This window comes from Metopolophium dirhodum, chromosome 5 (assembly GCF_019925205.1).
Source record: "Metopolophium dirhodum isolate CAU chromosome 5, ASM1992520v1, whole genome shotgun sequence".
Classification (NCBI taxonomy): Eukaryota; Metazoa; Arthropoda; class Insecta; order Hemiptera; family Aphididae; genus Metopolophium; species Metopolophium dirhodum.
The window spans coordinates 2,423,445-2,449,443 of record NC_083564.1 but is presented as its reverse complement, the minus strand read 5'-3'; the positions used below and the strand labels follow the sequence as shown (position 1 = coordinate 2,449,443).

At 30.1% G+C, this 25,999-nt stretch overlaps 3 protein-coding genes and 1 long non-coding RNA gene across 6 annotated transcripts; 3 read left to right on the top strand and 1 right to left on the bottom strand.

Annotated features, from left to right (window-relative positions):
• Window positions 1-1,557: 1,557 nt before the first annotated feature.
• On the bottom strand, window positions 1,558-3,689 carry LOC132945296 (uncharacterized). Its single transcript, XR_009664537.1, has 4 exons — window positions 3,550-3,689; window positions 3,299-3,467; window positions 1,862-2,109; window positions 1,558-1,660 (listed from the first exon to the last, which is right to left on the bottom strand). It is a non-coding gene; the product is annotated as an uncharacterized LOC132945296 (long non-coding RNA).
• LOC132945295 (uncharacterized) lies at window positions 1,586-5,702 on the top strand. 3 transcript variants are annotated; one of them, XM_061014998.1, is made up of 4 exons: window positions 1,586-1,675; window positions 2,547-2,589; window positions 3,593-3,962; window positions 5,287-5,702. In XM_061014998.1, the coding sequence occupies exons 2-4, from the start codon at window positions 2,584-2,586 to the stop codon at window positions 5,493-5,495; spliced, it is 585 nt and encodes a 194-aa protein (XP_060870981.1). In that variant the 5' UTR covers window positions 1,586-1,675; window positions 2,547-2,583; the 3' UTR covers window positions 5,496-5,702. The 3 variants fall into 3 exon arrangements, with proteins under 3 accessions (XP_060870981.1, XP_060870980.1, XP_060870979.1); XM_061014997.1 differs by lacking the exon at window positions 1,586-1,675 and adding an exon at window positions 2,026-2,164; XM_061014996.1 differs by lacking the exon at window positions 1,586-1,675 and adding an exon at window positions 2,037-2,164 and having other exon boundaries at window positions 2,366-2,589.
• Window positions 5,703-9,687: 3,985 nt separating this feature from the next.
• Window positions 9,688-15,006, top strand: LOC132945294 (GILT-like protein 1). Its single transcript, XM_061014995.1, has 5 exons — window positions 9,688-10,034; window positions 10,756-10,887; window positions 13,351-13,512; window positions 14,407-14,553; window positions 14,673-15,006. The coding sequence occupies exons 1-5, from the start codon at window positions 9,957-9,959 to the stop codon at window positions 14,799-14,801; spliced, it is 648 nt and encodes a 215-aa protein (XP_060870978.1). The 5' UTR covers window positions 9,688-9,956; the 3' UTR covers window positions 14,802-15,006.
• Window positions 15,007-20,626: 5,620 nt separating this feature from the next.
• LOC132944833 (uncharacterized) lies at window positions 20,627-24,241 on the top strand. The gene is made up of 3 exons (XM_061014350.1): window positions 20,627-20,833; window positions 21,959-22,310; window positions 23,647-24,241. Exons 1-3 carry the CDS (start codon window positions 20,825-20,827, stop codon window positions 23,955-23,957), a joined length of 672 nt encoding a protein of 223 aa, XP_060870333.1. The 5' UTR covers window positions 20,627-20,824; the 3' UTR covers window positions 23,958-24,241.
• The last annotated feature ends 1,758 nt before the right edge of the window (window positions 24,242-25,999 follow it).

The following is a 25,999-nucleotide window of genomic DNA, read 5'->3' as shown; positions in this document are numbered from 1 at the left end:
AACAAGGTGGATTTATAAATCCACCTTGGTTTACTATAATATAGTAAACTTATATTATAATATAACAATTTAAATTTGTACTCTTTTATTTTTTATTTTGAAATTTAAAAACAAGTAACAATATACTGGTAATAATTAAAATATTTAATGAAATTAAATCAAGTTAAACTAATTAATGCGTGATTATACTTATAAAATATTACATAATATAATACAATATTAGGGGCAGGCATTAGGGCTAAGGTTTAACGTGTTATAAGGAGTAGCATTTAGGCATTTTAAATGGCATGTTTATAATAATACCACCGTGAGCAAGAAGAAAACGAACAAGATACTGAAGTCGAAAATCGAAGCATTATTTCGACTACTTATCGTGTACACAGACACAAAAATAAAAAAATAAAAAAAAAAATAAAAAAAAATAAAAAAAAAAATAAAAAAAAAAACACACATCATTGTAAAATCAATACATTCATCGTTTCACTCAGAATCTAAAATGCTTATATTTTGTTTTTTGTTTTTTAGAATATTATAATAAATACAATAACGAATGTCGAATACACTACTTTTAAGTTTATTACTTGTACACAAAGTAAACATTATACGTACTCCGGGATAGAAAATTTAGTTTTGATATTTTGGTATTAAATCAATAAAGTGAAATAAAATTAAAACTTATATCAAATTAGGTTTTAAACACATATTTAAGCTCCTGCATTACACACCAATTATTGAATTTTAAAATTATGATATACGAGAATATACACAAACAGTTTTTACACTTATCACATAACACTGATATCAGTAACCTTATCGAAATGTAATAAATATTTTATCAGTATTCTTATTTATTATTTAGGTACTTTTAAATACTTTTAGACTATTTAATATTTATACTTTATATGACAAATTTAAACGTTTCCTCAGATAAGACATGGACATGGTTAGGTTTAGAATGCAACGCAGCTATTGTCATGTTGGTAGCTATATGTACAATTAATTTAAATATAATTGCAATTCATGATTTGCATTTTCAACAATTATAAAAACAAACATACAATATCAACGAGTAGCGTGTTCGTCATTGGATTTAAAATAGCTATCTATTAATACGTGTGATGAGAACCGTAAAACTTAACAATTTGTTGTACCTACCTATTTTTGAAACTATGAATTGTTCTGATTCAATAAAAACTCGATTAATTTCAAAATTGTTTTTTTTCAATATTATTAATAAATCGCTCTATAAAATGAATGATTTAGAATTTTGAAAAATATGTTAATTAAAAAAATTGAGAATTATATGATTTTTTTTTTTTTGTAAATCATGGTAAAAAGGAAGCTATGGTCATGTTATATTCAATTAAAAAACTGTATTGGAATATTCGCAAGTACTACTTTTTGAATTAGAGCTTCTGACTTTCTAATTAATCAAAATACTGTAAACATATATAGCTATATAAGTATACTATTAGTTATTACTATTTATTATACTTACTATCATTTGTTAGGTTTTTTATATTTAACGAACGCTTATTTTTGTTGATAATAGGTTCAATCATAAAATCCAAAGGTAAATGTTGACGAATTCTAATGTCTTGGGCAGGATGCAGAAAGAACAAATAAATACTTATAGATAAGTAATGACTGCCAATGAAATCTAACAAACAAAAAAGTACATAATATACCTATAGTCATTATCCAATTTTATTTAAGTATAAGTATCAAATTATTGTGTACAGTTCATTTTATTTGTATTCCATGTATAATGTATTAGTAATTAGTGTATACAGTTTACATAAAAAATTATAATAATACTTTTAAGTAAAACATAAAATAAAATATTTATTTATTTACTCACCAACATTATAATATCTGATTATTCAGTGACACAAATTTAACAACTAATACAGCGGACTGCTTAAATAACTATTAAATATCTATTGAACTCACAATAAGAAAATCGATTTACGAATCATATAATATCTGCTTCAACAAAAACAGCCCTACATTGTATACATTATACTTATACAATTATTAGATACTTCGTCAGCTGTTCTAGGGTATATTTTTTCATTTTTTGTCACTTATTATGGAAACAATAAAACTCTGAAACATACACAATGTGCATTAGGCATACATATATAGGCATATATAGCTAAAGGTAAATTAATTATTATTACACATTTTATCTACAGTTACTTGACTAATACTTAATTTAAGACTATAATCCTTTTCCACTATGCGCGTATATTAAATTATGTTTTTGAGATTAGACAATCGAATGTAACGGGAAACTGTACTAATTGTAGATCGGATATTGCACACTTCACTAAAGTACTTGACAATTAAATACTATTTACAGGCTTGATAGTGTAATTATTAAAATATTATACTCTAAACATGGACATGGGTCACGGTAATCGATTTTGTATATTATAAAACCCCCGACCTTTCAAGTTTACGGTATCATTTCAACGTCGACTCAAAAACCATACTCGAGTATATGTACTGTCAATATTGAAATAATCGTTTGTGAATTGCAGCTCAAGACAATTTTCGAAGATATTTTTAGAAGAAAAAATGACCGTAAGTACATAAACATTATATTATGAGCTACACAATATAACGCACCAGCACTATAAGTATCTAATAAAATTAAACATATCGATATTGTTTCACTGCAGGCATAGGTACTTATCTGTTTATTGTATATACACTGAATTGCATTAAATCTTGAGTACTGTGTCATTGTGAACTTCTTTTTCAGTTGTAGCACTTGTACATTATTAGGTATATGGATCATATATTATATAGCATGCGCAGATAACCAGAACGAAAGTAACAAACTAACATTTAAATTTGGAAATATTAATATAATAATATCATGTAAATAGAGATAGATGTACAAGAATTGTTATCGAGTGCATTTATAATATTTAATACCTTGATAGTGAATCAAAAAACAGGCGATCACTATCTCACCAATGCATTATAGCTAGGTACTTATAAATTATAATAATATTAATAAACTAAAATAGGAAATGAAACACAAAAATTGTAATTTAATATATGGTTTTATAGTTTTTTGAACTACCTATACTTAGCGACATAACTTTTGCACGCATTCCTGTAATATATGAATTTCTTTTAAAGTTCACATTACCCGCGATAAATAAGTCGTATTGGAAAAAATTGTTTAAATAATTATTTATATTTCCCGAAAGTGCTAGGACGATGTATATAGGCTCCACTACCAGTCATTTCCTTATAACCAGGTAAACCATAACGTAGATACCTGGTAATATTGAATTGAATTTAACGTTATTCAAGAGACACCAATTGGAGGTTGCAGGCTTAGAGCTTAGTAGTCGTTATATAGTCTTCCATAAAATGTGTGTGTTTGTTTACACAGCTTATAAACGATAAGACACAGCTTTCCTAGCTTTTAACACAATTTTGAATAACTGCAAAATTGAAAAAAGGGTGGGTGGGTTAGTGAAACACCCTGCAGTGGTACAAAAATAATACAATACAAGCAAATCTTACAAACAACACATAATATTATAATCGTTTTGCCTATTGCGTTTAGTTCAGGTACGTGAGGCTGATGGTGTCTGTGATGGCACTGGCCACACACTTGCTGGCCGCGCCGTCCTCCAGACCGCAGCCGCAGACGGTCAAGTCGACCGAGGACCAGACGGTCCGGAACACGCTACTCGAACTGGTCGGGGCCCTAATGATCGGTGGTGCCTCGGTGGGCGGCCGGAAAACGGAAGTGCACCACCACAACGACGGCCAAAGTCACAAGCCGCAACACCACCAAGCTATTTCCACGCTAATCCATCTGCTGTTGACCATCGGCAGCGCGTTCGCCCCGCTGGTGGGCGCCATCGTCGGGCCGCTGTTGACCAACGTCGCTAACGGGATAACGTGGGCCATATCGCATACCATTGCTTCCGGTAAGTCCAAACATCTTCGTGAGTTTATAAGGACAATTTAATACGTACAATTTAAGTTCATCTCGCCGTTAACCCGTTTTTTTTTCAAGTAAAATATTATCAAAATTAAAGAATACAGCCGATTAGCTGATTAATTTATAAAACACTTATAAGCGATAAAGTCTAGTAACACACGTTCTTCGCACTGCACGCGCATAAGTACATAACCATGCGCTTGACAAACTATATAGTTCTAATACTGTGGCGTATACGAGTAAATAATAGAAATATTATTATTTTGAAGTAAATTATTTTCATATTTATATGCCATTCGTTTTGTATATTTATAATTTATACGAATATTATACTATCAATAACAAAATAAAAAAAATTATAAATGCCATTTAAAAAAAATGTCTGACTCCATAAAATAGATTTCCACAGAAATAATGTGACCTTGCAAATTGTAAGTGGGTTATTTGGTATACGTATATATATATTATTATAATATAGTAAGTAAAATAATATATTGTAGGTCGACGTCGACCTGATGCCGAAAGTGTGACTCGATAGTGTTGTTTGGCTTTTAAACATTTTGAACTTGACCGAAATCCACAAGCTCGATGGTGGCATCGTCTAAATCGTATGCATAAACACAAATTATGCAAGTGTCCATGAGGCATGTGACAAATCTGTTTATTATACATATTATTTTTACACCTCGGTATTCGGTCGACGGTCGTTTGCTGTTCAAACACACATTTAAAATTATTGATTAAGTTTTTAGTAAATATATTGAAGTGATGGGCAACAACTATCGATGGCTAAACATATTGCAACGTCTTCAGTCTTATATTCGTATAATATAATAATTTTTTAAAAAATATATTATCCCGATTTATTATCTGCTAATACTTATTATCTACTTATTAGCTATTATCTTCAGTATACTAAAGCTGCAGTGAACTGCAGTAGTGCACTCGCTCTAAGACATAATAGTATACAGTTTATTGGCAGATAGCAGAATATGTTTGGGTGGTATTAAATATTATACGTACCCACAGTAATAAACTAGGATCAAATGTTACCTGAAAAATAATTATGCATGGAGTTATGTAGGTACATAATATAATAATATACCAAAACTCTACCAAAGTGATATAAACTACTTACCTAGCTACTTGGACTAGAATTTAGCCGTAACGATCGATTAAGTTTGTTTGATCGCACTCACTCGACACAGTCCTAACCTATATACACCATACACGTATTCGGTCACACGTTATATTATTGTATTTATTCGTATATATATATATATATTATTACGAGTGCATCGACGTTTCAGGATTTTCACCTCCACACGGATTGTTTTCACCGGAACTCGGCCATGGAACCGATCACATCAAAGAACACCTGACGTCTTACGCTGTCGAAGGTCAACCCGAAACGGGGTCCGACGCGATTCATCAAGTACAGCAACCCGCGGCCGTCTTGGAACAGTCCGAACCCGCGACGGTCGATGACACCAGAAACGAAGTGAAGAAAATAGTATGACGATCCGCCGCAGACGAATACATTACATATTATATATGATCATGACGACCACGATTTCTTATTTTTTTTATAAGTACATAATATTATAGTTTTGTTCGCCGCGATTGCAGTTTAATTTATTTTATACATTATTATTTATATATTATTGTCCGTTGAACCCTATCTATACGATGGAACAAATACCTAACAATAAATCATTAATCATTATATATTTGTACGAAGTGTTCTTATAGTATTATCCTTTTAACTGCGTTGCGACAGTGCAAATGTTGTTTATTCGATCAACCATTTCACATTACAAAACGCCAACAAAATGTCTATCATTAATATAATATTAAACACACCATCTCCTTATACCTGTCTAATATACTTATATAATATAATTTATAATTTAATATAATATTGGCTGAATGCTGATATGTACATATGGACTATACTATATTATGCTAGTAACCTATGACCCATACTGAGGGTCACCAGTGGTGGATTTAGGGGGGTGTTTGGGAGCTGAAGCACCGACTGTTTCGCATATTGAACTTTTTTTTGTGACCTATGGTCACAAATTTTGTGTCCGCTATGTACGTGTAACTGTGTAAGAACATATAAAACGAACCGGTTTTGTTTGAAATGGAAATTAAATCATACTTTGTACTTACATTATTTAGTCTTTTACTCGTGTGGAATAAGTGAGTTTCAGACGTGCATACGCTTATTTTAATTTATATATTACGAGTATATGTTAGACATAAACTATAAAGTGGTTATAACAACTATTTTGCAAAAAAACCTGTATACAAATCCAGTAGAACACTTACAGTAGAACAGTAGGTACCACTTGGCGGCACTATTGCAAATTCTTCGGTATTTTTATACATCTAAATAAAATATATTTTATGCAAATAAATAATAACTTATATATGAATATAAGATAAATATGCCGTTAGGTAACTATACGTTTTCTTAAATAAAATTTGATTATTTCTTATGATATTTCAAGGTTCAACAATAATTTCCCAACACCTCTACGAAATTTCCCCGGCAGCTATTTTTCTTTCACTTGCCACATCTACAGAAGATACCTTTTAACTGCCTTCAGTGTTATTTTGTTATTAATTATCATCGTAATTTAGTAAACAACTATTATTATGCGAGCTATTAGAAATCTTAAACCTATTATCTAATACAATAATATTTATACCTAGAGTTTTGTCAATTAAAATTAAGTTTCAGTGAAAAGATATTCGCATTATTAATATATTTACAAGTTTATCCACATATATATATATTTAATAACATTATACCTACGCATATATATTTATACTTTTCAATTTGAATTAATAATATTTAGAAAATTAAAACTCCGATCATAACTATATATATATAACTAAAGATATTATTGTAATTATATGTATGTAAATCGTTAACGGTTTGAAAACGAATAGAGAATAAATTATACACATCGTGTTAACTAATTTGAATCTTAAAACAAACTTTATCTTATATATGACATACCTACATAACTCCTCACTCCGGGCAAAAAATGTAGTCCCCTACCTACCTCCACCTGTATAGTACGAAACCAAATTATATATTATACTATATAGGTACTTACCTAGATTCAATTAATTATCTCAACGATAACTTAAATTGTAGTTTTTAATTTATTGCACCTATATAATATAACGACTACGTAATAACACGTGACCTATTTTCTTTTCGAATGTATATAATATAGCATAATATATAGGTATAGAAGCGTAGGACATGCGTACCTACTATTATAATGTACCTACCTATAATTAATATAACGGAAGAGCAGATAACAATTTTATTTTACTATCTATAGGTATTGTAGTTGGTAGTTCTCATGTATAATATTACTTTGTATTCTACTGAATATCGTATTACAATTTATAAATTATGAACTTTGATCTACTACAAGATTTTTTTTCAGAAATTATTGTTTTGATTATCATTAATTAACAAACTGTTTTTCTTGTTGAATCCCGTGATAATCGTTGTTGTCGTCAAATTAATTAATTAAAATACTTCATAATTGGGCATCTGCCCATTTGTTTTTAAAATAAAAAAAAAAAAAATAATACTAGTTTGGAGATATTATCGAACGGTGAAAAATGACTTGTAAACTTAAAATAAAACCGATTATCGTTAACAAGTATAAAAATAATTAAACTAAAATAAGAGTTCGATTTAAAATACGATTAAATTTCTCACAAATCACAATATAGGTACATACTGATAGTAATATTATTATGATATTATCAGGGTTGGGCATATCGTAGTTACATGTAACTAAGTTATGTAAGTCGGTTACTTTTGTAACTTTTAACTTGTAACTTGTAACTATAGTCAAACATTTTCCTGTAGCTTTATATACAAGTTACATTGTGCTTTTTGTGCTTTGATAATTCGTAAGTGGGTCTGCAAAAGCAAAAAAGAGCGTTAAATACAAGATTCCTTATAAGTTTGTCTACCTTTATCAAAAAAAAAAAAAAACGACTACCGGGAAGTCAAATTTATTTAGAAACGTTCGAAGTTAGTTATCGGATATTTTCCAGTAAATTAACAAATTCTCATACAACGATGATTTTCTTATTTTGTCGTTCTTCAATAACTAATAACCATAAAAACTTGAAATTTACACCATATGTTTATTTTACCATTTTTTATGCTTGATAAAATTTGCAAAATAGGTACTTTGACTTTGAATTGTTTTTGTCTTTTTTTTATAAATGTAAATTACATTTTATTCGTTTGGTCAAAATGCTTGAAAATTTAATACAAGGTTGATGGCTCCTCACACATTGTTACAATACTATAAAAAAAATAATAAATATTAAAAATACATGGTCAAGATTTATTTTTTTATTCGTTCATTTTGGTTTTTACAATTAATCTGCCAACCTAACCTAACCTAACCTACTATAAATACTAATTTAATTTTTCCTAATTTAAAAGTCCTTTACACATTAAGTATAAGGTATAGGCGTATAGCTGTTGAATTTAACTGTTATAGAGGGTAGACTAATAACGACTAATAACTACGATTCCACATATTATAATATTATTAAAATATATAAATAGTAGCAACTTTATTATTTCACCATGACATGCATACTGCACTATATACTTTAACGTGATCGGGGGAACCTTGTTACGATATTAGTTATCCAGAGAAGGTTTTCTATTCCTTATGGATAAGTTTTCCGTAGCTGGGGGTTAGAGCACTGTGTATGAGGTATTTTATCAATAATAAGACACGTATATTGAAAATAATACTTTACTGAACATGTAGATGGCTGTTAATAAGTGTATTTACATGTTCAGTAAAGTAAAACTTTAATAAGCTGTTAATAAGTGTATATATAGGCGACTTCGCTCCTGTTGGTGGTTATTGTCGAACTAACTATGCCGTGTGTCTTTTTAATAATAAGTAATAATGTGTATGGGTCAAAAAGTGTTGAGTGTGTATATTCTGTATTGGTCAATTCTATAGTGTGTGTTTAGTGTATATATAGGGTGTAACGAATGTCACAATACTGATCTATATGGTAGATGTACTAAATTCTTAGTCTTAACGAATACAAATTACTAAGATAATTATTGCGTGAATTTAAATAATAATATAGTATAATATTGTATTATAATATTTCATTGAAATCGTCACATATTGCACTACCCTATTGCAATCGCGGGCACGGTTACTGCAATGGTGTACCTATACCTATATATGGCTTATAATATTGAACTGATGTTGCTCGATGATGCGCCATGTCCAGTTACTATACATATTTACGTAGACACGTGAATTTGGTGTACCTAGGTCCTAGGTACATAATATAATAAATATATCAACTTAAATTAAAGCTCTATAACTCCGAAACGCACATGGGCGTTGAGCATACATATAAAAGTCCATTTCAATATGCTGTATTACGATATAATAATTAGTTCTAACGAGACAACGAGGTCATGTGGTTCGCCAACAAAAACCGATTCGTTTAAACACACACACACACACACAAACACACACACACACAAGTGTATAGGTAACAACGACGATACATATACATAATATTATTATGCGTACCTACGTTATAATATTATCGTTTCGTGGGGGTCATGTCGTGTAAAGTGTGCGTACCTACGCGGCCATTGCGCAAGAGAATCGCATCATACACAGGCGTCTCTATATATAAATATATTATTATATTTATATTTTACGTGTATAGCCGAGGTAGGTATAATACCTATATAGTATTATGTCGTGTGTGCGATAATCGTATTCGGTAAGAAACTGGTTTCAATTGACTAGACGCCGCACAGGAGTGCACGAGGAGCGAAAATCGTATCAGATCACTGCGCAGTCCAGTCCGTCCGTCTGCAAGTACGCGAGCTGCTGCGAAAAAAAAAAAACACAAAGGACGATAAAAAATAATCATGAAGTGTTTAATATTATTCGTGGTAGCTGTGGCGGCTTTCGCCGCGGTTTCGGCCGACAGGATCAAACGCGCCCCGGTAAGTATATATATATATATATATTTCACCTGGCATCATATTTTGCCAACAATCGATTTGCTAAAAACCATTTTTATAGAGTTCTCGTAACTTATAACTGTACATAGGGACGAGATGTTTATGACTATAGCGCAGTTTTTCTCTTAGTTGTGCACTCTGCACTTCATATTTTTTTTTAATAAATCTGTTTGTTTTGACGTAGAATACGATTTTGTATTACATTTTATTTTGCATATTTTTGTTTTTTAACGACGTTTTTTTTTTCGTATTTTTACGAATTATCTTTTTTGCGTCACATTAGATTATTCTTTGTACATTGTATAGGCTATTATGAGTCATTTGTATTATACTATTAAAAATGAAAAGCGTAACACACATAATATTATTTTCATAAATTAATTATATATTGTTAATAATTACTTATTAGTTATTAAAAAAAAATGTAGGTACTTATAGTTAATTTAGAATTTTAGAATGAATAATACAATCGTGCAATGTCATATAACATATCTGATCGTTTTAAGGGCATACTTTGATTTTTTTGGAGTTTTTAGCGCCATAAACCTACTAACTCTAAAGTTATAACAGCGTATAATTATTTTGTAATGCTCTCTGGCATTATACCTGCATACCATTTTTCACAATTATCAAGCTAAAACTATTTAAATGTTTGTCCTGCTGTATCTAATTAGTATAAAATGTCATTGATTTTATTTTTTAGTTGAAAGTTTCAGTTTACTATGAATCTCATTGTCCGGACAGCAGAGACTTCATTATGTCACAACTTCATCCATACTTCTGCAAAGTACAACAATACTTGAACTTGAACTTGGTGGCCTTCGGCAAAGCATATGTAAGTAAATATTTATATAATTGGTATATTTTAAAGTTATAATTAACCATTAGTTATAATTTGAAAATAAAGACATTAATAAGGAATTAAGGCTCATATTGACACGGATAATATTTTAAACATTGTGAAATAGTATATAATTATTAATTATTGTAAGAGAAACGTATTTATCATTTGCACTTCATATAGGTACCCACTACGGAACTATCCATGCTACACAAATATTATACATAATTTCAAGCCCCGAAATGATTTATACAAACTATCAAATATATTACAAAAATATTCGTTTCCACGAATATGAAATAATCAATATTATCTTTAAATATTACGTTATTAAAGTACCTAATTACTAATTTATATAATATTTTTTTTAAATACCACCACGACTCCACCCATATAAATTATACTTAAGTCAACTTATTTATGTAAGTATATAATACCTATAAATATATGGGAACTGGGTAGAGTAGGTACGTTTGGACTTAATGTTTCCCTATATGTGAAAGCACGATTGGGTGCATATAAGTACATAATGTTGAGCCTATTAACGTTTCTCAGAGAACACCGCTCCGAGCAGGTTGCCTAAATAGTAGGTACCTATTTCAAAAATATAATGTTTGTATTTTTATTATATAAAATAAAAATAGTATAATTGTTAGTGTAGTACTATTATTCGTACTTGTGAATTTAAATAATAGATGATATTATCTACTATTTTTTATGTGGTTGATTTATCTTATTTGCAGCAAAACGTTGTCCTATTATTTTTTATATAATTAAATGTATTTTTTTCGATTTGGTAATTTTCCCATTACAAATTCGTACACACTTTTAGTTTTCTTTAGTAAGAATATTTTCTTGATTTATTTTTATTATTTTACTTACAGTTCTGTTTATTTTAAAATTGTTATGGTGCTCAAATGTGTCCTTCATTATACGCCCTAACGTGTCCTCATAAATGCATCCAAACGTGTTTCCAATAATTAGGTACATATTTAATAACGTGCCCAAAGCTCCAAACGTGTTACCCCCAAATTTATACCTAATTTACTATAATACATGAAACATTCTTAAATCGTAATACTTAATGATCGATTTATATAAGTATATAATATATTTCTAAATCTAATTTCAAGCAATGAGCACAATTATAGCCATTATAGGTAAAATTAACTATAGGTACCCATCAGTTAATGAGATGATAATAAGTAGGTACCTAATAACTAATAAATATATTTTATTTATTGCAATTTAAATATGTACATCGTTAGCACAGGCATCGTTAGGAAAACTGAACCATATCCTGCATAATATGTACGTGCATTTAGGAACAAGATAATTTTTAGTAGGTGAGTCGATGGTATTTCTTAGAAATAATTTAATTCGATGACTATCAAGTTTAATGCAGTAGTGGATCCAGAAGTCATCCGAGGGAGGGTTGGGGGCGAGTTTTCAAAAATTAAATAACCCGTTTTTGACTATATTGGCACTTTGGTCGTTTAGCCTTCGCCCCCCCTCCCATTGTATCCGCCACTGGTTTAATGAAGAACAATGAACAGTCCAATTAAATGTTTAATACGTATAGATAAACGTTGTCTCAAAATGTAATTACCTACTTTAATCATTCAAAAAGTTATACGCTTATTAGTACAAAACTTAAAACTACAAACTAAAATATAAGTACTACCCATAAAAATTAATTATTACACGTTCTATGTATGTCATTATACTCGTATACAGCTATAGCCTATAATGTAGGTACATTCTCAGAACCAGTGGCATAGGTAGTTAAATAGTGCAGAAAATAGGTATATAGGTTCCTAAAATGTGCACTGTTTAGTGTTTATGTGCGATGATGGCACATTGGCACGATATCTATAATTTTATAAATCTAAATTTGTTGAAGCTTCATAGGTAGATTGGTTTACTATAGAATTGAAGATTTACAGACATATTCATATTATTAATTTTGTTTAAAATTCAGCGTTTCGAACTCGGTCGTTTTTCAGTGTCCATCTTCAACGTAGTTCCATAGGTACTCTAATTTCATACATAAATAATATTGTATAAGTACCTACCTAGTACCTATACCGTTAAATCGAGATGTTCGCCTTCCACAAGACAATACGTTCTACTATACTATTGGTACTTGGTTCTCGGTTCAAATTTATAACTGACTTCCGGCGAGGGGATTGCTCTGGATTTATAATTTAATTTGTAAGAATAATATAGGATGCATATAGATTTAAATATATTATAAGCATAGGCGTGAATATGGTGGGAGCCGGGCATGCGCCGGCTTCCCCAGCGAATACTTGCTTCCCACATAAATATAATAGGTATGAATATTATCGTAGTTATATCCCAATAAAAACACTCCGCCATACACCGTGGAAAATAACGATAAGTGACTGATTACCTATACATTAATATTGTTTTTTTTTTTTTTTTTAATTTTAGAGTTCGGACCAAGGTTTTACTTGCCAGCATGGACCCAAAGAATGCCGTGGTAATACAATACATAACTGTGTGTTGAAACGCATACAAGATTCCAAAGCTCAAGTAGACTATGTGAATTGTGCCATGCACGATCCGGACCAACCAGGACACATTGAGAAAACGGTACTTTTTAACAATTATACGGATACAATTTGAGTACATACAGCAATATAGAAAGTCTATTTAATAGTATACCTATATGCGTACTCCCTATTATAGTAACGGATAAGCATGTGAAATATAATAACTTTTTCCAACTACACGTTTTTTCTAACCATTAGAGAGCAATAACAAAAATCTGTATTATGCATCTAGGTAGGTGTACCTACTGAATCATTGACACAACTGAGTTTATTATAATATTATTAAAAAGGGTACCTAGGTATACACCATAGCTACTCTAAGCAGGGTTGATATTAAACGGGAATACCTTCCACCCAGGGAGGAGGTGGTTTTAGGTTGACAGCATTCTACTTATCAATGAAAAATATATTAATTGGAGTAAAGTATTGAAAAAAAATAGACGATTGTAAATTCAACCGTTTTTATTGACCAGTAAACTCTCTCGATGGTACACTCTTCAGATTCTGAAATCACTTCGTTTATACATTATAATTCTATCATTAGATTTTTCATTTTGTATTTGCAATAATATGAATATACACATTTTTAAAATGCAATATACCTACATTAATTTGAATTTCATTTAAAAAAAATATAATTATTTAAATAATAGTAAATACCTAGTAAAAATAATAATAATTTAAATCAATTTCAAATTAAACCACCATTTTAATTAACTTTTATAATTATATGAATATTATACAGATCAAAAAAAAACTTAATGTGTCCACCTAAAGGAGTTTATAACTGCCCAAAAAAAAATATACCTTTAACACAATTTACCGGAAATATCCTATTTAAATATAAACGCATAACATATATTATGTTATTTTTTCTGTGCAGTTGAAAAAAAACAATAAACACTATCAATTATTAATTTTAAATTCGTTTCAGTGTGTCGAAGAAAGCGGCTTGGACGTTGACCAAGTGCAAAAATGTTTTTCTTCGTCGGAGGGCTACGAAATGATGCTCAAGGCTGAAATAGAAACCAAAACAATGACACCCGGACCACTATTTGTACCTACTATCGTGTTTGACGATGTACGCGTATAGTATATTTTTTACGCACCTATGTGTTTCGTAAACAGTAGTACATCAATATCTTATAATGTTGGCCGTAGATTGTTTTTTTAACTTCTCACGTTTTGTTGTCCCTCTAGGTGTACAACGAAAATGATCAAAATCAAGCGTTCGTGAACTTCGAATCGACGCTGTGTGAGAAACTGGCCAGCCACGGACATACAAACGTGTGCTCGAACGGTGTGATCAGGAACACTCAAACATGTTGAACGATTTATGTACCATACCTGATAATAATGATTTTATTAATAATACTTTTTTTATTATTAGTTATATTATTATCATTATTATTATATAGATTAAGGTGAATTTTGTATAAAAATATTATATGTATGTGTTTTTAAATTTATTATTAACCTAGTAATATATTCATTTATATCATATTATCATTACACACGCAGATACGAAAATCCATACGAAGTTTTCTTGATTATATCACAGAATAGATAAATTCTTTTATATTGATTACATCAATACGAAAATATCGTCCGTGTTTTTTTTTACCTAGGTATATAATTCCATATTCTAGACTTAGGTACCCACCTAAAGATATAAATAGTTTTATAGTTAAAAATCATTATTCTACTTTTAAAATGAATAACTATTAAATCAATATTTTATGCAGTGCAGTATAACAGTGTTTCTCAGTGTTTTCAGCGGACCCTCTGGGATCCACAAGTCGGGGTTAGGGCTTTAGGCGGTCCGTGGTCATGCTTAATTACGCTAAGGACACACACACAAAAAATAATTTTTTCTTCATTTTCACGACTAAACAAAATTGAAACTTACCTAAATATATTCTTGCACAAAAAGAGGGTAAGTACCATGAGATTGTACCGGGCCAATTCAAGTTTTAGCTATAGGGGTCCATGATTTAATGCTAATTAGGAATCACTGGTTTATACTATATAAGTATATATTGTATACGTTATCTTGTACTGCTGCACAATCAATTGGTTTTACATTATAAGTCTTAATTATTTATTTGTGTAATCTAAAAAAAAGTTGAGCGTCAATTCAAAATTTTTGAGCGTCTGAATTTCGAATTTTTTTAAAACTACATAAAATATACATTAATATTTTGATAAAATTAATCAAAAACACGTAAATTAGCAAATTATTTAATAGTTATGACTATTGTAACCGATTGTAGTAATAACTTTTACAAAAGTTTATAAAATGTTCAATTTTTACAGCAAAGGATTGAAAATTTAAAACGAAGTTTCTCATAAGTATCTATAGTTAATATTGTAACCAAAAAATTTAATAAAAAAGCGGTAGGTGCAGTGGGGTGGAGTAAGTCAGCGGTGGTGGAAGTTTGTCCATCGTCCCTTCCGTCCTTGGACAGGATACCTAGTGTATTATTACAGTATTCGATTTGAATACAATGATAAAAAACAATTCTGAGCGGACGATATAGAAAATGTATAAATCACATATGAATATGTATTAATAAGTAACCCTTAATTATATATTATAATATACCTAGTGGGAATTAGGTAATTTTTACATTTTATTCGTTTCTGTGGACTATAAACAAATCGTTAGAAAATTAAATTTCTGTGCTTTTTCTCGTAGCGTTAAAAAATTATTGAGAAAATCGAAAAATTATGTGTATAAAGTACCATCTTGATCCGAATTGCTAAAAGATAAGATACTATATGTTAAAATCAAAGCACTCCTTCAGGTAGAAATTTTGTTAACAGGATAAAAAAAATAAATATCATTCTAAAACAACTAGCCTCCTTCTCCTTGCTCCGCTCAGAATCTAAAAATGTATCACCAGTTTTTTTTTATAGACATTTTAAGTTCAAATTTGGACCAAATTAAATGTATAAACGAAGAATAACGATGAATGTTAGTTGTTTCGTTGTAATTCAAAAACATTTGGTATTCGTGGGGACTTATAAAAATATAAATTTTCACTGAAATGTCACTGAAAATTCACTGTACCTAATGGATGGTATTACATTTGAATTCAATTAAATAATATCATTGTATAAGAAATACGATTCTGAGCGAAGACGGTCAATCAGCCTATGATATTATTATATAGTATATTACTATAAGTATATTTGATGGTATTATTGTGAATAAAATAATTTATATATTATAACCTATTTACGTATTTACCTATTTAACCTTCTTTTAAATTTTCAATCCTTAGCTATAAAAGTTGAACATTTTATACATTTATAACTATAAAATAATTATTAAATTTAATATTTGAACTTTAAATGCTTACAAAAAAAATTGTGACTATGTATTTTTAATATTTTTTAACTGTGAAAGTAATAATATATCAGGAACTTTGTATTAAATTTTCACGCTTTTTTACACAACAAATAAAATTTTATTCACAATTATAGAAAAAAAAACTAAAAAAAATTAAAAACTTAAAATTTCCGTAAACAACCCAAAATGAGTCAAAATATATTGAACATTTTTTTAAGTATAGGAATCGATAAGATAACCATATGGTGTAAATTTCAAGTGAATGGTTTTTGAATTACAACAAAATAAGAAAATCGGTACAAGAGAAATCGAGTGAATATCTAATGTTGCAAAAATATGAACTTCAAACGCTCATAAAAATTAATTTGATTTTCATACAGACATTTTTTTTTATAAGATTAGACAATCTTGTATTACATTTTAAAATCTTAAATTTAAAAAGAAAATTTTTATAAATTTCTAACTTAAAATAATTTGCAAATTTTTGTGATTTTTACGTATTTTGTCAAGATTTAAACTTTAAATACTTATAAAAGAAATTGTGACTATGGATTTTTAATATTTTTCAAATGTCATTGTATTAAGAGCCTTGTATTAAATTTGAAAACTTTTTGCCGAACAAATAAAATGGTATTAACATTCATAGAAAAAAAACTTGGAAATTGAAAATGTCCGTAAACAGTTCGTGTTTTTATCGTGTATAGAATGCTAATATAAATAACCAGTGAAAATTACATGTATCTATGGTAATTCATTTTAGAGTTACACCAAAAACCAAAATCAATTTTGTTGAAAACCAATGTTGCGTAAAATTTCCCTGTTTTCCTTATTTTTTTTTCGTTTTTCTCGGTGCTTTTGAAAATTACTGGGAATTTTTATCTACCCAATGTACCAACTAGATTCACTTTCCCATCGAACAAGATACTGAAGTTTAAATTAGAACCATTATTTCGACTACTTATCGTGTACACACACAAAAAAAATATTGGTTATTCCAGGAATATTAAAAATAAAATTTATTGAGATTGAATTTATATTCTATTGTTTGATCCCACGGCTTACCCCACGTGAGGAGTTATATGTCGCTAACCTATGACTGTTATGACTTATGAGTTATGACTATGTGGTAAACTTTGCGATCGAACTGTCTATTCCTATTTCCTTCCATTAAAAACTCCTAAGAACGCCACTGCGTGATGTGGTGATATATTATGAATACCATAACGCCATAACAGTGATTTATACAACTGTGTTGACTGAAAATATTTAATTGTGTAATATATTTTGCATAACTATTACCTATATTGTGAATTCAAACAAAGTGCTTGACTAATTAATAATTACTATATGTTATGAATTCTTAATAGAAAATAATTATTTAACTTAATTTTTTTTAACTAGTCCTACGACTAGTATGCTACTTAGATACATCATATATTTTAAAATAATACTCATTTCAGTAATATTCAAAACATTTTTATGAGCCGAGCTTGGTTAAAATTATGATTGGTTCTCGTTACTGTAATAATATGTATTTATTCACTATTAAAACTACGGGCAGATAGCTCATCGGTCAATGGTTAACAATTACAATAATATTTTAACCTAAAAAATTATGTACCTAGTTATTAAATTAACATCAAGAAAGAAAACGAAAATGAAAAATTGATAACACAGGTATATTCATAACAGCAGTTTACAATAGCCACTAAAAATAAAAGTTTATAATATACTATATACCTACAGTATAAAAATTAAAATAAAATATATATAATTTATTAATATAAATTTAAAAATGTAATAAACTATAATAACTAATAACGAATAATAATTAATAAGTAAACCTAATCTTTGTGCGAGTAGCAAATACCTATATCGAGCTTTAATAATATGTACCTATTGTAAAATACTAAAGAATTATGGAATAGCTTTTCTAGTTGGTAAAATTAATATCGAATCATATCACTGAACTTAATCCAATATCAATTTATAATAACTTTATTACTATTTACTATCTACTTTAAGTTAGGTAAACAGACAAGTTACACTAGTTACAGTAATTTTTCTAACCGCAGAATAACAAGCCAGTATTGACATTTGTATTGTTATTTTAGATTTTAAACCAACAATGAATTTTTTATTGAATGCGTTAAGCAATTTTAGAGCTATCCAGTTTATTGCCTATATAGGTATTATGTTGCTTAGGTCCCAAATAAAAAATTACGATTGTAATATATTATAATATACAGGAATATGGCATACATAATATACCTTTAGAACAATCAATGCCTAATAATTGTATTGTTTTTTAACAAATATCCAGTTATTTGTACAGCTGAATATTGATATAAAGCCGGTCCAGAAAGATAAAAAAAATAATACTGACATATTTATTCACTTGCGTATACAATAATTTAATAAGTAATAACTAAACTCTTTTAATCTCTAATATTTACAGTTGTTATTTTGTATACATAAATTAATAGGTAACTCAAATCTGAATAATATTCATATTTCATACTACGTTTATCCGTGATACTTGTGTTAGATATTTCAATTAAAAAATAAACAGGTGTCATTGATTAGTGAGGACAAACATACGCTATAATATGATTAATATGAAAACATGCTAATTTTATGGGTTCATCTTTTATAATTTAGAAATCAAATAATTATTAGTTTATATCATAATATTATGTTACCACTTAGGTACCTGTTATACCTTATATCATTAGACATTAACCATCTACCTATAATATTTTATATACCTAATATAAATCACTAAAACACCAAATAAATGTCTAAAAAATAAGTAATATAATTATTCATTGATTATAAATAATAGTATTTATCAATGGTAATATGTACCTAACTTGTTAGGTAGATATCTATATTATGTTCAGATTTTATTCCTACTAAGGTTACCTATTTAGGCTATGGCTACACCTAGTAAGTAGTCTATAAAATTAACTTTTCGTTTATTAAGCTATTTATTTTATTGACTATAATAATATGTTCTATTATTTGAAGTATGTATACTATGTAGTGTCGTTACTTAATAGGTAGACTATACCTATTGGATTTATATTTAATATTTTAATCTAATGCTTAAATGCTATATATACCTATCAGTAAATTACATTTTAGTAAGTAGGTATTATATAACGTAATAATTTAACTTAGATATCTAAAAAATAATAATAAAATGGTACATTTATTTATAAATTATTGATCATGAATTAATGCTATATACCTACGCAGTGCATAACGAATTATGGTCCACATATTATATTCTACATAAAATTAATTTTAATCATTTTTAAAAATTGTAAAATTATTTAGTTCAAAAATCGCCGAAAACATATTATAAGGTTTTCTAATATACTTATTTTCTATACATTTAATTGTAAGTAAAAACTGCTATTTTAGAAAGATAATTAAACAGCTAGGTAATCCTAGACACAATTATAATGATCATAAATCAAGTGAACACGGTATTGAGAATAGACATTTTGAAACTAGTCCAATGTAATTACACAAAATGCACGTGCACCGTTAGCCATATATTAGGTACCATTTAACGCATATCCGGTAAGTGAACTGAAAAATCTTTGACAAATTCTAAGACTATTTAACGACGTAAGAGTTGGGTTGTACACGAATGTAATATTTATTGTTAGTCGTTATAACTATAGACATTGATACCTGTATTACCTAATTTGAAGACAAATCGATAACTAATTGATGGCGTTTAATATATGATGTGGTTAAGTACTTACGGATGTCAAACATACTTATAAACCTACAACTGCAGGCGTTAGGGCGTCATTCCGTCAAGTCGATTCCACACAGTCAAAATTGTAAGTTTTTCAATAGGCAGAGCTGACAACAATATTCAATTATTGTTCGCTATTATTTAACACAACACATTAATAACACGACAGATAATTTCGCGAACAATTTTACACGGACAACATTGACGTCAAGGACAACAAAAATGATTTTTGTAAGTACAGTGACCATCGTATATTATCATACCTATATATAGCATATTGGAGACATGTATGATGTATTATAATATTGTCGCAAGAACCTATGAGTACCTACATTCGAGCGGCGGTACTTAATTCCTTCAATTTGTTTTTTTATTTTATATCAGCGAATATTGTTTTGTTTTTTCCCCCTCGTGTTATTTGTCGATGAAACAAAAATACCACATTCAACCTTTTGATTTTTAAATTGCAAGATATATATTATTTTAATTTTATATAGTTTGAGGCTGATTGTTGAATTTTTAAAATATATTATCGAATATTGAATGAACTATTAATTTTTTTTATTATTATCAATCCTAGTTAAGGCCTTTGTCTATATTATAATTAGGAAATACCTACAATTTTATCAATAAAAAAACTTTTCATTCAATACCAATGCTCATTTCTAATTTTTGAATTAAAAATAGGTATTGATTAGTGATATTGCCATTTGAGAATCAAAAAATTAAAGTGGTTTTGTCATGGAAAAAAATACAAAAACTTTAATTGTTTATGTACAATATAATATATAATATGTATCTAATAGTATTAAAGTGTCTTATATTTATAATAATAATAACTGTTAAATTAAGATCGTATAGTGACATTAAATGTACCCACCTAATTTCCGTAATAATTGACAAACTACATATCACTTTTTACAGCAATAGCCAATAGGCACACCGTACACCGTAAACATATCTTACACTTTATAAATAGTAGGACGCTACACGAACATCAATTGTTGTCTCCGTCTTACAAGTATCCGTAACATCACCAATTTTACGATCGGCAGATCGCACGTTTAGCTCTTTAAGTTTAAAAATTAGAGTGAATTGACCCCTAATAAACTTAAAGGTAAGATTATTATCTAAAATATCTCATAGGCTTTTTGTTATATTTTAATTTTAAAGCTATTTATGAGTATTTTAAGATGTACAAACAATTCACAATTTTAAAATACTCATAACTCGCTTTAAAATTAAAATATAACAAAAAGCCTATGAGATGCCCTAGATAATAATTTTAACTTTTTTCAAATAATATCATTAAGTATTCACTAAAAATTAAAATCGACTCGAATCTAAACTTTGCAGCTGCAGAAATCCGTCGTGTGCGCTTTGCTGGCGGCGTTGGCGTTCGCAAGCTGTACACATGCTCGTCCCGAAGTTTCCGATGCAACGGCGTCCGAGTCGGCCGCGGTATCAACACTGTCGTCGGTTAACGTGCGGCAGATCCAAGCGACACTCAGGGAAGCCCTTCCGCTGTACAGGATGGCCGCAAAGTCGGCGCACAAGGAACACGGCCACGGCGGGAAACTATCGGTCGTCCACCTGATACTGATCATTGGAAAAGTGCTGGCGCCGCTCGTGGGCGCCATCATCGAACCGCTGCTCGTTAACGTGGCCAAAGGCATCACATGGGCGATCACGTACTCGTTGGCCACGGGTAACTGATGAATATAATAAAATATTAATATATATTACGATATCTTGATTGGTCATTATGCGTACAGACGCAATTGATAATTAATTTTATTATGGTTTATTGAGAGGGTCAGTGGTATGCGATTCCTGCCTCATGGTGGACGGATGCGCTATGATCTATGCAGAGGTTATGGCATAAGCTATTGATTTTTGATACGAATTTATTAAAATCAACTATTGTTAATAACAATATTCTTTATTCGTGTGAAAAATAAAGGGTCATTGGTGTGTTGTGGGTTGCCAAAATGTATTACATTTCCAAAAAGGGTCATGCCGTAAAAAGTTTGGCAACATATCTGCACTCCATCATGGCCTCTGATCACTTCACCCCTGCAAATTATGTATTACCTATAGTAGGTTATACTTATATCTCTTTTTTTTGTGTGTGTTATATTAATTTATTATACAATCTGTACATTTATTTTTTTTACAATGAGTACAAGCGCTGTGAGAGTTGATGGGTTGGAGGCTTGAGAGAAGAATCCACCAGTGATGGAACTTCTTGACAGATTTAATTGTTTAATCGTTTAGAAGAACCCGGCACCATTTACGTTTCAAGCGTCTGCTAGGATCACCGGGTATGTTAAGGACAGATGAATTTGAAACAAGTGGGTTGCGATAGTTGGATAGATTAGAGTTTCACTCTAAGTTTATAGAAATACCTACATCTAAAAACATATATAGCTCAACTGTTCCAAGTCTATTTTTTGAGGCAGTCTCTTGTGTAGATGTGTCGGAGAGCGTAAGTATATACTCTATAGGTTATAATCTGAAATCACATACAAATATTGTAGGTAATACACATATTTTAAGGGGCACACCTGTATGTCTCCGTCTCAGAAGTGCGTAACATAGCAAATTTACGGTCGGCAGATCACGTTTAGCTCTGTTAGTTTAAAAATTAGAGTGAATCGACTGACTATGAAATTTGATGGTAAAAACATTATTTGTGTTCGTAGGTATGTTGGTTTGTCTAGTTCAATTTTTAGCAAGTTATGCATAATATTATAGAGTAAATTAATAATGCTCTCACAATTCGTTTAAAAACCAGCATACGAACACAGATACAGTTATGGCATAAAGTTTCATAATAGGTAGATTTATTTTAATTTTTAAACTAAAGGAGCTAAACGTGATCTGCTGAGCGTACATTTGCTATGTCGCGCACTACTTGTAAGACGGAGACAACACATGTGGGTGTGGCGCCTGGGCGTCATCTTATGGACGATTTAAGGGTTTGAAAATTCTGGACTAACCTATTAATAGAATAATGTTTACACGACTCGTTTTCTGCGCAGGATTCGATAAGCCGCCCAGTTACGAGCACTTTGTACCAGCGCTGGAACACCACGGCGGTGGAGGCGGCGGCGGCGACGACGATGACGACGACGACGACGATGGCGGTGTGGAATACGAATCGCACAAGCCGGTCAGTTATTCGCTGAAAGAGCTCCCGGGACTGGCGCTACAGCTGACCAGCACCGTGCTGGCAGATTCCGGTGCGGGCCAACCGGCACAGCAAGCCGAGGCCATGGCAAAGGCCGAGGGGAAGCTCGTGGGCCTGCTGCTGCAAGGAAATAAACCCGCACCGGTGGCGACCAGCTCATGATGACAGATCACTATACTACTCGCCGCATCATCATTATCATTATTATTTATTTATTTATTTATTATGTAAACCGTGAAACGAAAAAGTGCTAAAGGTCCGTCGTCCGATCGGATACGTCCCACTACTGAGCACAATATTATGTACCTGCGACGTTACCACTTACTGAGCTGCGTTACGGCTCGTGCATATATTTATTTTAGTCGTTTTAGTCGGCGAAATAAAATATTTACATGTCTAAATAAACATCGAAAACTCGTTCGTGTACACTGTACTCGGCAAATATATTACAGTTTTGGTTTTTTCGCTAACGCGGTACGAACGGCAATAGGTACCTGCAGCTACAATATTGCAATAATACACAACGCTGTAGGTACCGCATAGCCTTGAATAACTTTCATTGAACCCGTAAGAAGTATCAATAAGACGTGTGACCTGACACCTGTCTCGTCGTCACACATGTTATTATTGTATGTTATACATTGGTAGCCAAAGCAGCAGTGGCAGGCGAAATTTTTTAAAAAATAAAATTGTCGTAGACCTTAAAGGTACCTATATACTAGACACTAGTAATAAACATTTTTAAATATTCTCGGTCTCCGGAGATCAAACACGAAACGAATACCTATAACATCATTATAGGCGTTTGTCAGACGTACCTATACCGACCTACATGGAGCCATAAGGGCATCTAACCTATATACATGGCTGCTTTCTACAAGCAATTATATTTTGGAATTTAGATTGATGATGCGGTTTTGTAACCAACCCATATCATACTATTCCCCTACCCACCTATTTGATTTAAACCAGATATCAACTTATATGAAGTCCACACCTTATTATTTTAAAAATATACAGTATAAACAATTTATAATTACTGCTATCGGTGGTTTTGAAAATTGACTCCTCAAAACTATTATAATAGTTTTGGAACTTAGAATTCCGAAATCTGTTTCGTGGTCTAGGTAGGTAACTCTTAAAAGTTTTGCTCTGCTCGACACTAATGAGTTGATCGATAGCGGTTCGAGCGGATATACCTAATTAGGGTTTTCAGATTTCCCGACCGTAATCGAAAAGTGCACGGAAACAAAAGAGAAAAACCCGTTTTTTTAGTTTAAATGTTCTCCGCCATTTTCGGGTAAACCGAGGTGGTTCTGTTTGGTTTTTTTAATGTAATGTTTTATACTTTTATAGATCAAGGACACGCAGCCCAGCGACCTTCTAACTCCTATAATACCTAACTAGCTATCTTATGTTTTTTTTTCGTTTTAAATTATGCATATTATATTATTAATTTTATATTAGGTAAGAACAGGCGTACAGTAGACTGTACTTATCATGTTAAATTGTTTAATCTTTGAACAATAAATTAAAAAATATAAAACCATACTAACAAGAGTTCAGAAAAACAAATTTGTTAAAAGTTGAAGATAATATTTAATCTTCAAATTGATAAAAACTTGAGATAATGCGATAAATAACTCAAAAACATAATAAGTATCCTACATATTACATGTATATAATAATAAATTATAAAATAATTAAGTTTTAAATAACAGCTATCATACCTAGTTGTTTATGTTCAAAATACCTTATCATATATATTCAAGTAGGTAGGTCGTATATTTTTTAAATTATTAACCAATATTGATAATCATAGTGCTTTGATTTAATTTTAAGGTATTTAATTCTGATAAAAATTTGTCGTTCAGCTATAGGTTGCAACAAATTCAAACTCTCCACAGTATATTAAATATTAATTAAATTGTAATACATTGTAGACAGATTAATAAATACAAATATTGCTGTGGCAAAAGATTAAATTATTGATAGTCTTTACAGACCACAATAAAAAAAAAAAACTTTATTAAAGTACACTATGGAACAGTCTACTATTTAGTGATTTTTTTTCAAGGTTACTACGTCTCGGTCTCAAATCTCAATAATATTGTTTATTATATGATTAATGTTTATCAGATATTTACAAATTTGTTATGCTTGTATAGTGATTAACTGAATAGTTATTTTATTGCAATAAAATA